This window comes from Suricata suricatta, chromosome 6 (genome assembly GCF_006229205.1).
Source record: "Suricata suricatta isolate VVHF042 chromosome 6, meerkat_22Aug2017_6uvM2_HiC, whole genome shotgun sequence".
Classification (NCBI taxonomy): Eukaryota; Metazoa; Chordata; class Mammalia; order Carnivora; family Herpestidae; genus Suricata; species Suricata suricatta.
In genome coordinates this window covers 145,192-159,712 of record NC_043705.1, presented here as the reverse complement: position 1 = coordinate 159,712, position 14,521 = coordinate 145,192, and the positions used below count along the sequence as shown (strand labels likewise).

General features: G+C 60.3%; 2 protein-coding genes across 7 annotated transcripts in view; one reads left to right on the top strand and one right to left on the bottom strand.

The window, feature by feature from the left end:
• Nucleotides 1-10,736, bottom strand: part of SNAP47 (synaptosome associated protein 47) — a 40,277-nt gene extending 29,541 nt beyond the window's left edge. For 2 of the 6 annotated variants that reach the window (XM_029941436.1, XM_029941441.1), the window contains exons 1-2: nt 10,202-10,289; nt 3,381-3,907 (exon numbers count right to left, since the gene is read on the bottom strand). In XM_029941436.1, coding sequence (XP_029797296.1) covers nt 3,381-3,907; nt 10,202-10,288 — 614 coding nt within the window. In that variant the 5' untranslated portion in view covers nt 10,289. The other 4 variants (XM_029941437.1, XM_029941438.1, XM_029941439.1 and 1 more) reach the window with 4 other exon arrangements.
• Nucleotides 10,737-10,792: 56 nt separating this feature from the next.
• JMJD4 (jumonji domain containing 4) overlaps nt 10,793-14,521 on the top strand; it is a 4,845-nt gene continuing 1,116 nt past the window's right edge. Inside the window, 5 exon segments of the mRNA XM_029941442.1 lie at nt 10,793-11,177; nt 11,274-11,439; nt 13,483-13,608; nt 13,789-14,056; nt 14,439-14,518. Of these exon segments, the coding sequence (XP_029797302.1) occupies nt 10,913-11,177; nt 11,274-11,439; nt 13,483-13,608; nt 13,789-14,056; nt 14,439-14,518 (905 nt within the window). The 5' untranslated portion in view covers nt 10,793-10,912.

Below are 14,521 nucleotides of genomic sequence, written 5' to 3'. Positions count from 1 at the left end.
CCTTCCTCCGCCAGGACCCCGCACCCTTCCTCCGCCAGGACCCCGCACCCTTCCTCCGCACGAGCCCCCAGCAGCCCAGCGCCCAGGATGTACCTGGCTGGGACCTGGGGGCTCAGGAGTCCAGGTAGGAACAGTGTGATCGAGGCGTGTCACGGGTACTCTGGAATACCTGAGGCCAGACCCACGTTCAGGAGTGCACACACTTCCTGAGGACGCATGTGACAGTGACCCGCGATTGTGGGCCATGGAGCCCAGGGATTTGCTCCAACACTATTCCAGGTGTGCGCGTCCGGCGGTGACTCTGGGTAAAGCCCTCTGGAACAAGAAACCCACCCGGCATGCAGGTGCCTGCACCCCCAGAGTCGTCTAGCCACTGCCTCGGGGGGCGGGGGGTGCCACCTGTGCTGTGCCTGGGCTCCTGCAAACAACTTCAAAGTGAGAAAGACCACATCCCAAAGCTATCATTCTTAACATAATGATGGAAATGAAAACAGATTTGTAAATAACTGTAGGTTGGTGCACTAAAAAAAGGATGCTCAAGTATGTCTTTTTGAAAGACTGTCAGAGAATGACGTGATTGTGACACCATCCCCACATGTGTGTGGTTTTATCCCCACACCAAGCCATTCACTCAGTCTGGCCCCATGCACGTGGAGTCAGCGTCCAACCCCGCAGGCTCAGCCCCACAAGACCACCCCACTTCAGACGCCAACCCCAAGGCCAGGTGTCACCTGTGCTCTGACCCACGGGTGACAGGTCAGAGGTTCCCACGGCCCCTCCTCAGGACTGATGAGTGTGCTGGAGGGCCCACAGCGCTCAGGGAAATGTTCCACTTGCCGGATGACTGGTTTATTACAAAAGGGTCTGACTCAGCGACAGCCGGAAGGAGGAGACGCCCAGGGTGAGGTGCTGGGGAAGGGGCGGGAAGGTTCCATGCCTCTCTGGGCATGTCCCTCTCCCCACAGCTCCAGGTGCTCGCCAGCCTGGGAGACACCCCCCCACCCACCCCGAGACCTCCTGGGTTTTCATGGGGGCTTCACTGTGTAGACGTGGTTGATTAATCCACTGCCCATTGGCCATCGATTCCCTCTCCCCTCCCCAGAGGTCAGGGGGCGGGGCCGAATCCTCCAACCCTCTGGTCCCACAGCTGGGTCCCTGGGCCACCAGCCCCCGTCCCTCGGGGCTTCCCAAACGCAAACTGGGGCTTGTTACGAACCCCTTGGCACCTTCACTGCCCTCCTCGGTCGGGAAACCCAAGGGCTTTCGGAGCGCTGTGCCAGGACCGGCGACAGGGCCGAGTCCGTGTTTCTTATGAATCACACTGTTAGAGACAGCAAATCGAATACGCGTATTTTCCCCCAGGACAATGAGAAGACACAGCAGCTACAATGTTTCGGACCCTGGAAACCAGATGGACTTTGCAAATCCAGGAGAGGAAGCAAAACTGTAGTGCTGGCGAGGCTCGGACACAAGCCAGGCTGTGGTGAAGAAGCTACCTGTGCAGGCAGAGGACACCAGGGGCCTCTACAACAGACACGACCCTGCCCCCCGTGGCTGGGCCCCACCTCGCCCCAAAAGCAGACGATCCAAGCCGTGCGTCTGCAGGGAGCCAGCAACAGGGCGCCTGGCTGGCTTGCTTGTGCTCAGCTGAAGGGCGGAGGTGGGCTGGGAGCAGGGGAGAGGAGCGAAGGCCTCCCCGGAGCCGGGACACGTGCCCGGGTCCTTCCCTGCACACGACCTCCAGAAAACCCGAGACACGGAGGTCAGCGTGCCTGCGAACAACAGGCTCCTATTCAGAAGGAGTGTCTAGAGATTAAAATATTACTCTGAGAAATGAAAAACATCACAGAGATCGAAGGGTAGGAGGAAGACACACTTCAAGAAACAGAAAGTAGAACAAAAAGACAAGGAGACAGACACAGATTGAGAACAGAGGCTGGACAACCAGACAGGGGAATCTGGAAGGAACACACTTTAGAACTGAGGGCGGAACCAGACCTCATGGACCAACCAGAGAGCTCCCTGGGGACCCCCACCCCCAACAGCCCTGAGGGATGTGCAGCAAAGATGGCGGCCAGGAGCGCTAGGCAGCTGCTCTGCCCTCCCCAGGGGCCCTGTGAGGCTCCCGGGCTCAGGCATCTCTGGACTTTGTCCTCCACTACCGATAAATGGTGTTCTGCTGTACACTGCTACTTGCAAGTTGGTTGGGGTGTTTTTTTTTAAGTTTATTTATTTTGAGAACTAGCACGAGATGGGGACAGGCAGAGAGAGAGGGAGAGAGAGAATCCCAAGCAGGCTCTACACTGTCAGCACAGAGCCCGACGTGGGGCTAGAACTCACAAATCAGGAGATCATGACTTGAGCCAAGACCAAGAGCCAGCTGCTTAACCAACTGAGCCCCCAGGTGCCCCCAGAGGCGCTCCTCTGAAGGTAAGACTTGGGGCCCAGTTCCCTGCAGCTCCAGCACACGCCCCCCACCATGCAGGCCCTCGGAAAAGTGTCCCAGGGCAGCAACAGGTGGTGCCTGCAGAGTGGGGTCGCTCAGGTCAGGGGTCCCCACCAGCAGCGTTGCACGGGCCTGGAGTCAGGGCCCGTCCCTGGGAGGCCACCTGGCCACAAGCTCCCGACACACAGCCGTCTGGGCCCCGGGGAGAGGCTATTCCCACAGACACTAAAACCCCCTTCATCCTGCACGCATCTCAGAGTCAGCACAGCGCCTGGCAGAGCGTGCCCTCTGAGACCCTCCGCAGCCAGGGTCTTCACAGCGGCACACGGCTGTGCCCAGCTCTGCGCTGGCGCACAGGTGCGGGGGCACCCGGAGGCCCGGGTGCAGGATGACACACAGGCGACCGCAGAAGCAGGTGGGCGGGCGGACCCAGCGGGAGAGACGGGAGAGACGAGCAGAAACCCCACACAGCACTGCCCCTCCCACCAAGCCTGTCTGCTTTACGAAAACTATTTTTCATTCATGGAGCTGTTTACGTTACCAGGTCACAGGTTTATTATTGCACTTTTTGAACAAACAAGTTATTTTTTGACTCTTAGTTCATAAAAAAAGGTTAATATCGATATATATGACCCATATGGGGTCCTCGATATGAAACAGGGGTGGGGGTCCCACGACAGAGGCTCGGGAGCAGCGGAGCACCTCGGGGCGGCCCCGCGCTTGCCGCTGTGCGGCCGTGCACAGCCAATGTGCCAGCAGCGTGCGTGTGGTCCTGACGAGTCAGCCGGCCGCAGGGCCTGAATGACACACAGGAAACACCGAGCCCTCCCCACACTGAGGTGCCACCGCGGCTCACCCAACAGGGTGACGCGTGTGTGCAACACAGGGACCGGCGGGGGGGACACCCAGGGCGGGGCTGCGCGGCTCCGTCTACCTGTCAGCCACGTCCAGGTCGGACTCCATCTTGTCCAGGCCCCTGGAGATGCTGTCCAGCTGCTCGCCCTGATGGTGGAGGACTCTGGCCGTGTCCTCCAGACGCTTCTGGGAGCTGGCCATGAGGCCGGCCAGCTCCTTCCCCTTGGTCGCGGGGAGCGGCGCCTCCGGTTGGGACAGCAGCAGCTCTCTCCAGAAATGCTCGATGACGCTGAACGCGGCATTGCGGCTGGGCTGCAGGGAGCCGAACCAGTGCTTGCGGCTGTCCTTCTCCAGGACCGTGATGGAGCTGAAGATGAAGTGAGACGCCTCCTTCTTGATGGCGGTGATGCCAGACAGTGGGAAGCTCACCAGCGTCTCCCGGGCCTCGTCAGCCGCGAACTTCAGGGAGCGGCAGGTTAGGGAAAGCTTTCCAGGAACCCATCGCTTGTCCGGCTCTAGGTAGTAGGAACACGGCCAGGTGTGCACGCAGACCTCTCTGCTCATCTGGCTCCCAGCGGGTCTGCTCCACCGCCTTGGCCACTCTGCCTGGGCAGGAGAGGGACAGATCAGCGGGTGGGAAGGCCACAGCTCATCACCACACCTGGACCAGAGACACCACAGCAAGGGCGGAGAGGGGCTGGCCAGGCTCTGAACGCCGCCGGCTCCCTCCCCGGGGTGGGCGGAATGCAGGCCCGCCCCACCCGAAGCAGGGTCTACGGCGGGACCTGACGGAAGGGCAGAAACCCTCAGGAGCGGCCACCCCAGGCTCCTTCACACAAACGTCCGGCTGTGGCGACCTCCCCAACCACACATTGCTGACACGTTCCTGAACTGACTGTCTCCACTGGAAATGTGCAGAACCTGACTTGACACCACGAAAGAAGTAATTCCACAGAAAGACTCTTCCCTTCTGGCAAGGCCCGCTAGCCCCCCAAAGCTCCACGTAATCCCCAGGCCACACACACAAATGTACACACACTTCACACAGTTACAAGCAGCGGAGGGGCACCGTGCACACCTACAGTGTGCATTTGCTAATGAATGGCGGGAAGTCACCAGCGGCCGATGTGAACAACCCTCTCAGGACACGCAGTCCACCCCGCACCAAACAGATAAGGCGCCTGAAGCTTGGGCAGGAAGAGGACCTTGCACAAGCTCCGGCCACGAGTACGTGATGCTGACTTGGCCAGAGCCGGGCTTGGGATGCCTTGCTCAGCTCACTTCTGGGCAGGGGTCCCCTGTACCGTGGGCTTCTACCGCCACCCTCTGTCTTCACCCCTCACAGTCACGACGTGGCCTCCCCTGTGAAGTCAGAACAAACAACTAACGTCATCTCTTACGACACACAGCATGGCCAGACGACGGGGAGTCCCTGCATTCCGGCCATGGGCCACAGGCCCCAAGGAAACAACACTGGCATCGGCCCTGGCCCCTGGAGCTCAGTCCACTGGACCCCTGTGAACGTCCTCACTGAGCTGTACCTTAAAGACTGGACTCCATACCAGATAGGGAGGCTGGACAAGACAGTGAAGCCACGTGTACCACACAGAGCTGCCTACTTCCACAGAAACAACACGAGTGGAGAGTTGGCAATGCTCCACCAAATACAAAGTGAGCTAATGCAGATGAAACTCAAGGCTCCCAGGTGAAGGTGTGGTTACAAATGGGAAGGAGGTCTTATTGGACAATGGCACAGCAAGACGGCCACCACTTCCTATGACGGCCAGCTCTCAGGGCTGGACGGCACTGTGCTCATAACCCCTAACTCAGAGAGCTCTCTGGGGCTGAGTGAGTGAGTCTTTCCAGCTCACCCTGCTGCGCACAGTCCTGTGGACAGTGGCCTCAGACACAGATGGCACAGACGTGGTCCTGGCCTGGTTACCCGGCCTGTCTGATGGGTGACTCAGGACAGCCCACGGAGGCCAAGAGGGTACAGAAACCAGGGGCGGGCACTTCCTGCACAAATTCTCCACATCTTGTGCCACTCGTGTCCTAGGCGCTCCTCATAGTGGCTCAGGGGTTTCCCTCCCGATCCAGACACCATCTGCTGCCCGCTGACCAGGACTACAGGGCACTGTACCCTTGGAGGCCTGCTCACAGCCCCCTGGGAGGCCATCTCCTTGGCCAGCATGCTGAGTACCAGACCAGGAGAACCTCCGCCCCACGGGGGCACCTGACAAATGCCAGCCTCACAGTGTGAGAGACCCGGGCACCCACGGTCCTGACCTTCCGCACACACAACCGAGCTGTCCTTCCTAGGGGCATGACCTGCGAGTGCTCCCAGCAGTCCTGCAGCCACGCTGGGACCGTGTGCAAGGTCACCACCTGTGGCAGACGCAGCTGGACGGTGGAAACTGGAAAACAAGCATGTCTTCGCCAGACTTCTGTCCCCAGCAAGGGGGCCAGTCCCCTGACACTGACCCAAACACAAAACAAACCACAGAGTCCTGGTGGTGTCCTGGAGCTCTGACAGCACAGGACAGCCACGTGCACACACCTGTGATGTCACCTACAAGCAACCTGCCAGTGCCCTTTCCCCACGCGCCCCGCCGTCATCCAGAACGAGCACGGCAGAAAGGCCTCTACTCTTAGAACCAGGGATGACCATCGAGTTTTTGGGATTTCGAGCCCAAGCCTAAGGTTGGAGGCTGGGCAGCTCAGCCCTGCCATGCGCCCTGCCCCTGTGCAGGTCAGCACCTGGGCCAGCCTGGCCCCAGTCCTCCTGGTCGCTCCCAGCTCCCACAAACAGCATGCAACCCACGGGGAGGCCCTGTCCACGCACAGACACCCTCCAAGCTCCGTGGAGCCCACGCACACCCTCACGAACGGCGAGCGAGGCCGGTGCTGCCCGGGCGGGAGCTCTAGCTCTACCAACTTCACGGCTCCCTCTCGGCCTGCTCAACTACCAGTAAAATAACTCAAGACCCCCGGACGACGCTGGCTCTAGATACGCTAGAATTCACTCAAGGAGGAGCAAGGGAAGAGGAAAGGATGATCCAGAGGAGGAGAAACAGTCCTCACTACCTACCTGAGCAGCGCCCAGGGTGATTCTGAGGATGATTCCGAGGATGCAGCAAAAGGAGAAACCCGCAGCTGGCACCCTCGGGCCACACGTTCCCGGTGCCCTTCCCCAGCGGATGGAGCGGACAGGGCGGATGGGGAGGACCCAAGTGAGAACAGCACTATGCAGGCCCCCGCTGGTCTGGGCGAAGCAGTGCCCTTGAGAGCCCGGGCCTCCCTCTCCTGCCCTTGATTCCCAACTGTCCAGCAACCCCAGGCTCTCTGCCTTGTACCCCAGGCACACTACCTCTCCAAAGACCAGACAGTAAATACCCCGGACTCCAAGGGCACTGGTCACTGTCACAAGTACCCCGCTCTGCCGGTGGAAGCAGCCAGGACAGCACAGAGACATAGGGGCATGGCGGTCCACGTGCCCACCCCAACCACACCTCCAACCACAGCTCCAAGGAGCTGTCACTGATCCTGCACGCTGACAGGCTCAGTGTACCCACTACTGAAGGCACACATTACAAGGCGGGTGCCTTGGGCACAATGCTGGCACACGCGGGCATCGGGTAAATGCGTGTTGAACAAACCACAAATCACCACACATGGCAACACTGGCTGCGTCCACCATGGACGACTTTCTTCCTTCCAGGTCCTAACCCAGGTATCTGATCGGGGCTAAGCTCCTGGAGTCCTTGTTGGGTCTAGAACCCACTGACCTGGGAAAGGAGCAGAATTGGGATGCTCGTGGGGGGAGATGAGTGGGCACGTGGGTGCAGCGCGCGACGCCCAGCACTTTGTGAGACGCACTGTTGTGCGTGGATGAGTCTCAGCGCTTGCGTCAGACCTGTGCCCTGAGCTGACACTCAGTATCAAGTAAACACCCTATTTTTAGTTAGTTTCCAAAGTAACAGGACCAGCGACATTTTACACAAGTTCCAGGACTCCTGGGCACAAGCAGGTCTGGAGTCAGAACAGTGCGAGCAGTGTCTCTGGGCGTCGGCAGCTGCCTTTTCCATTACCTGTACCTCCTGCTCCTCGGAGGCTCACGCTTTCAACCGGGGAGGGTCACATGTGCCGTTTGGGGGTGTTCCGCTGCAACAACACGCTCTACTCACACGACACGCCCCACCCCTCTAACGCGGCAGACGGGGATGAGGGTTCTTCCCGATCCCCACGGCATCTCCCACCACGCGCTGTTAACCTCCCCCGCCGCCCTCCTCTCTGGCTGTGCGCAGCGCATCCCTGGGCTGCGTCCAGGCTGGGAGCAGGGCCCTGCCTGGGGCCCAGGAACGTGCACTTCCCACAGTTCCTGGTGACGCCAGGCCTGCCGTCTGCGCCTTCGAGGGGCACGGCCCATGTTCCAGCCCAGCCCTGCTCCCCCTCCTGCTGCCACAGCCCGCTCGGTGCAGTGGTGGCCACACCGCCCACACCGAGGGCCACCACATGCACAAGAGGAAACAGCACAAACGTCTGCCCTGACTTCCGGGCTCAGCCGTGTCATCAGCGCCAGGGAGTGTGTGGACCTGCTCGCCCAGAGCGTCCCCTCAGGAACTCGGTGTCAACCTCAGAGCTTCAGTCCCCAGGATCCTGGGGTTCTTCCCAGGCAAACTGATCGGAATGTCTTACTTCTCCCAAGATGCAACTTACAGCCGTATTTCCTAAATCTTCAGACAACTGCAAACACTCTGCTTCCCACATTATCCCCAACCGCATCCTGTGATCTGCATCCACAACTAAAATCCAGTAATTAAGAAGCGTGGAGTCAACCCGTGGCAAGATTTTGACAGTACATACTCAATTTTTTGAAAAAGACTAATGACAGCAAAAGCTTACGTACATAACTTTTCATATGCATAAAAGAGACTGTGGGTGCGCGTGTGTGCTCAAGTGCGTGCGTGTGTGTGTGTGTGTGTGTGTGTGTGTGTGTGTGGGAAGGGGAAGAGAGAAAGAATGAATGAATGCATGTCTGGAAGGATAACTATATATCAAATAGTTTTGTAAAGTCGTATCTGGATGGGATTGTAAGTGATCCTTTTTCCTTTTTTATTTTTAAGTTTACTTACTTATTTTAAGAGAGAGAATGCATACAGGCAGGGCAGGGGCAGGGAGAATCCCAAGCGGCCTCCGGGCTTGTCAGCACAGAGCCAAACACCCAGTTTGAACCTGTGAACCCTGAACTGAAATCAAAATTTAAAGACTCAACTGACTGAGCCGCCCAGGCGCCCCGTGGGTGATCATTTTCCACCATATGAACGGGTCCATGTGTCCTCGCTGATGGCCACACGCTGACCCAGGGCACAGTGAGGCCGAGAGGGAAGGCAGCACCGCGCACACAGAAGCACACGGCCCCTCGTGCTGCTCCGCTCACCACACTGTCCACCACCTGCCCCACCTCCTCGGTGTTCTCAGCTCCCACCACGGATCCTGCTTCTACCCAGAACTCAGACTCTCCCCAGCTCAGTCTCCTCCTGGCCCCTCTTCTCTGCCTTTCTCCACTTCTGGTCCTCCTTGTTCTCCTTCTGGGTAAGCTTCGTGCCACTTGGAAAGGGTTCCCTGCAAGCCCCCCTCCAAAGCTCAGAGTCCCAACATCCCCAGAACCTCCTTATGGCACCTGTAAAGGTAAAATAAGGTGACATCTTCCTCACTTAATAAAGGAGAGGCATCTGTCCCTCCTCCTTACTCAGAGCGTCTCCTTCACGCAGGAATGAGACAAACCCAGTGTCCAGATTTTACAAGGCCGTCACCAGCTGCCAACTTGGAGCTGTAAACACACGCCTGCAGAACTGAGTCAGGAATCTCTCATGAGGTGCAAAAGACTCAGGAGGTGCATCTGCTTTACCCTCAAGGTGCTGAGAGGCTGTAATTGTCCTTTCTTCTGCTTTACCATGTGTGTCACGTGTTCTGCTGAACTCTGTACTCTCTTGCAGACTCTCTACATACATGTAATCTGCCAAATTCACATAGTAATGAACCTACAGTCTTCCTTTCCATGTTGACATGGGTAGGTTTGTGTTCATGGAACATTTTTTTCTCCAACGTGCTGAGATCCTGACTTGTCACCCCTCCCATGTCCCCACTCAGAGGTTCCCTCATCTCAGACCTGGTGTGTACAGCCTCAAATACTCACTCTTGATCCCCGACACTTGCGTATCACGCACCTCATTCCCCATCACCCCCTCCCATACCTCACTATCTCCATGGGCCCCAGCATTTCCTCCCGGCCCCCGTGACCCCTGGGCCCCATATCCCCTCCTGTCCATTACCCCCTTGGCTCCCAGCATCCCCTCCAGGTCATTACTCCCTGGCTCCCCAGCATCTTGTTCAGGCCCCCATCACCCCCTAGGCTCTGTACCCCCTTCAGGCCATTACCCTCTGGACCCCCAGCATCCTGCTCAGGTCCCCATCACCCCCCTGAGCCTCAGTATCCCCTCTAGGCCCCATCACCCCTGGGGCCCCAGCATCCTTTCCAGGTCCCCATTATCCCCTGGGTCCCCAGCATCCGTCCAGGTTCCCAGATCCCCTCCTGGTCCCCATCACCCCCTGGGCTCCCCAGCATCCCCTTCAGGTCCTCATCCCCTGAGCCCCCAGCACCCCGCCCAGGGCCCCAGTATCCCGTCTAGGTCCCCATTATCCCCTGGATCCCCAGCATCTCCTCCAGATTCCCAACATCCCCTCCAGGTCCCTACCATACCCTTGGGTCCTCAGAGTCCCCTCCTGGTCCCCATCACCCCCTGGGCCCCCAGCATCCCTTCCAGGTACCCAGCATCCCCTTCTGGTCCCTCAGCATCCCTTCCAGGTTCTCAGCATAACATCCAGGTGCCCATCACCCACCTGGGCTTTCAGCATCCCCTCCAGATCCTCATTCCCTGGGCCCCCAGCATCCCCTCCAGGAGCCCAGCGTCTCCTCCTGATCCCCATCACTTCCTGCCTCCCCCCACCTGTGCCCCTTCGTCAGCCCAGTGCACGCCCCACCACCTCCCCTGGTCAGTGGCGCGCTGGGAAGAGGAGGGGTTCTCACCGTGACAGCAGCAGAGGGCGGGGCTGTGTTGCAGGAGGGCCGGGCAGGCCCGGGCACTGGCCCGGCCGCACAGTGGGGGCGCCGCTTACCTGTGTTACCCGGTGGCGCTCAGACCGCGAGACTTGGGTCAGGCGCTGCTTGACAATTTCCTACGCCGGTGGTACCAGTAGCTTCGGAGGGGCTGAGGACGCCCCTGCGCCTGCGCAGAATGAGGCCGCAGGCTACTACGCGCATGCGCCTAGTGCCCGGCTCGTCCAGGTTCGTATTCGGACAGAAACTTTGCCCGCATGCCTTTGGTTCCGATCCGCGGCGCCGGGCCGATCGCGGGCTCCGCTGGCACGGAGGCCGTGAGAAGCCTGTGTCCCCGGCTTCCGCTCCGGAAGTGGTTTCGGCAAGCACTTCCCGTTCACCTCCCCGTCTCCGGGGTAGGACGACCGAAGGCGGCAGTCTGAGCGCGCGCCGCTCCCCGGGCAGCGGCGGCCCCTGCGCCGCCCGCCCCGCGCGGACGCCCAGCCTGTCCTGGGATGGACCGGGAGACCCGCGCCCTTGCCGAGAGCCACTTTCGAAAGCTCCAGGGACGGCTCCTGGGCGGCACCAGCCCGCCCCGGGGCTGCGTGGACTTCATCGAGAAGCCGGACTCATTTTCCTACGCCGACTTCTTCAAGGGATACCTGCTGCCCAACATGCCGTGCGTCTTCTCCAGCTCTTTCACCGCCGGCTGGGGCAGCCGCAGGCAGTGGGTGACGCCCAGCGGGAAGCCCAACTTTGAGCACCTGCTTCGGAAGTACGGTGAGGACGCGGCCCCGGCAGCCGGCGGTGGGAGCGCGTCCCGAGGGTGGGCTTTGGTGAGCCTGGAGGAGTCGGTGTCGGATCCTGTTGTTTCAGGAGACGTAGTGGTACCTGTTGCCAACTGCGGGGTCCAGGAGTACAATTCGAACCCCAAAGAACACATGCCTCTTAGAGACTACATCAGCTACTGGCAAGGGTACATCCAGGGGGGCTACTCCTCTCCGCGGGGCTGCCTCTACCTCAAAGACTGGCACCTGTGCAGGTAAAGGGGCGGCGCGCGCACGGGGGCACGGCTTTACCTGGACCTAAGTGAGCCCTAGTTGTGCGCACGGCAGCTTGCCTTCTCCCCAGTTAGGCATTTTGTTTGGGGGGGCGGAGAGTAGGAGGGGCAGAGAGAGAGTGGGACGGGGAGAGAGAGAGCGAGCTGGAGGTGGGTAGGGGCAGAGAGAGAGAGAGAGAGGATCCCAAGCCGGCTGCTCACTCAGCTCAGAGCACAACGCCGGGGCTGGACCTCACGACCTTGGGATCACCACCTGAGCGGAAATCAAGACTCGGACGGACGCTCAGTGGTTGAGCCAGTGAGGCGCCCCCCCAGTCCGGGTGTTTAGGGAGCGCACAGACCTGGCTCTCTTCCGTGGTTGGAGGTGTCCTCTCCAGTCACACGGTGGATGGCTGTGAGGAATGTGGGCTCCTGCGACCACCTCTTCTGCATCACGTTTGCCCAGTGCCGTCTTTGAGGACTCCACCCCCTCTAACCGGCAGGCAGTCCCCAGCCTCTGCCCTTACTCCCCGGTGCCACTAGGACTGGCCTTCCCTTTCCAGCCCTGCTTTTCCAGGTTAGGCCAGTGCCCGTCCACCTTGGTTGTTTCCAGTTTCCTGCCCGCAGTCTCTTTCCAGCAAGTCTCCATCACCGACCAGCGACTCCCAGTCTGTGAGGAGGCCTGTTGTGGTCTGTCCCCGCCTGCCACACATTTTTTTCCCCTCAGAGCTCTGACCGTGCGGTCCTGGGAAGCACCCGTTGTGTGTGTGGGCAGTGTCGCCCCGTCTGCTGTGTCCCCACTGTCCAGGGTGCTCCCTTTCCCCTTCTCAGGGGCATGTTTTTCACAAGCGTCGACCATCGTGCTCAGACCCCAGCCAGCAGCACAGGGCACAGAGTGGGTGGTAAGTTAGTGTTGGATGGGCGAGCGAACTCATTTTGCTGGCGTGGAGAGTAGAGTTTAGAAAGGTGAACCGAGGCTAGATTTGCTCCCTCGAGATTCCCGAGACTACTCCAGGCGTGCACGTGGCAGCGGCGTGCCCCAGTGCTGCCCGCCCCGGTGCTGGTGGTTTGGCACGGAGCAGACACACACGGGTCCTGGCCCTCAGGGACTCCTGTTCCCGTAGTGCGAGTGGACTTGTAGACCCAGACGCTCCCGCACTGTGGATTCGGGCTTCCAGTAGACAGGAAGTGGGTTTTCTGGTGTGTTTTCTAGGTGTCGTGCAGAACATACTTGCTCAAGAAACTTGTTCAGTGATTATTTGGTGGCTGATTTTGGTTGAGTATCACGTATGTTCCTGGAAACCCTAGAATAAAGGCCCGAGTAACGCCTGGGTCGGGCAGGCAGAGGTGGCCGTCTGGGAGATGACATCGGAGCAGGGTTTCGGAGGATAAACAGAAGTCTGACAGCACACAGGCATGGCTGCAGAGGGAGCGGCTGGTGTTTGGGGGGCTACCGGTGGTTTGGTGCCGCTGGGGGCCCCTCTCGTGGCCTGTGACCATGAGGGATGCGTGAGTGGCTCGGAAGCTTGTTCCCGCATGTCGTTGGTGGGGGCTACCCGCTCCTCTGGGCTGCTTTGCCGTTCTCTTGTGCCTGGAGGCCCTTGGCCTGGTGGTGGAATAAGGTTTTTGGACCGGGGGTGTTGGACTGTCGAGGAGGAGGAGACAAGGACCTCAGCACACGCGGGCCGTACTGCTTGGGCCTGTGGTCTGGCGTCCACTCAGACTGGAAGTCACTGGTGGGGTGAAAGCAGAGGAGGCCCTCAGGCTCTGGAAAGACAGCGTGATGCAGATGCGTGATGCCGGAGCCCCAGCCCGGCCAGAGGCTGAAATCCTGGAAGTGGTTCTGGATGGATCTGGAGCAGATGGGTCCGTGCCTGTGGTCAATGCGCCCCCAGAGCTGTTTTACCTGCCGCCACTGTGCTTGGGCCGTGGGGGCTGTGGCCATCCGGTGGCTGGGCCGGCTCCGGAAGGCAGCTCAGTCATTTGTGTCATTCCAGAACCCTTAGAATCTGACATCTCGTTAGCCACTCCTGCCACCCCCTGCAGGGACTCCTCGGCGGAGGATGTCTTCACCCTCCCCGTGTACTTCTCGTCCGACTGGCTGAACGAGTACTGGGACACCCTGGACGTGGACGACTACCGCTTCGTGTACATGGGGCCCGCCGGCACCTGGTACCGTCTGCCACCCCTCCCCCGCTGCCACCCGGCCCGCCGCCCCGCCGCGTGTGCTTCTGGAGTCTCTCCGCTCCACGAGAGGCCCTGTCTCCTGGCCCGCCGACCCGCTCCTCCCCCCGGGCTCTGCCCGTGGCCGCCCGCCGGCCCTCCGCGACACTAAGGGGCTGTTTTGCACAGGTCACCATTTCACGCCGACATCTTCCGCTCCTTCAGCTGGTCTGTCAACATCTGTGGGAGGAAGAAGTGGCTCTTCTTCCCCCCAGGGCAGGAAGAAGCCCTGCGGGACTGCCATGGCGGCCTGCCCTACGATGTGACCTCCCCTGCGCTCCTTGACCGCCGCCAGTACCCCAGGCATGAGCACTGCAGCCCGCCGCTGGAGGTCACGCAGGAGGCGGGCGAGATGGTGTTTGTGCCCAGTGGCTGGCACCACCAAGTTCACAACCTGGTAGGGTGGGCACGCCACATCCCACGGGCCCGTGGTGTGGCCCAGGCGGGTTAGGGAGACCAGCCCTGGGGCCCCTCGTGGTCCAGCTCCCGCCCCAGAGACGCTGTCTCCCCCTTCGACTGCCCCGCGGCCAGCCCAGCAGTCCTCCTCACCCTTAGCGCTTTCTCAGATGCCTTTCCACAGAGAGGGGTAGGCCCTGACCCCTCCCTGACTAGGCGAGCCTGTGTGTGGGCCGGGTTCCCCCAGCCCGTCTCCCTGCTGGCACCTCAGGGACCCGGGAGCAGCCCTTCCAGGATGGGAAGGGCCGGAAGGACCTCAGGGGGAGGGGGAGGGGTGGTGCCTGCTGCGGGCTCCTAGGGACACTGTGCCCCGCCCCTCCCAGGAGGACACCATCTCCATCAACCACAACTGGGTCAACGGCTGTAACCTGGCCAACATGTGGCACTTCCTACAGCAAGAGCTCCG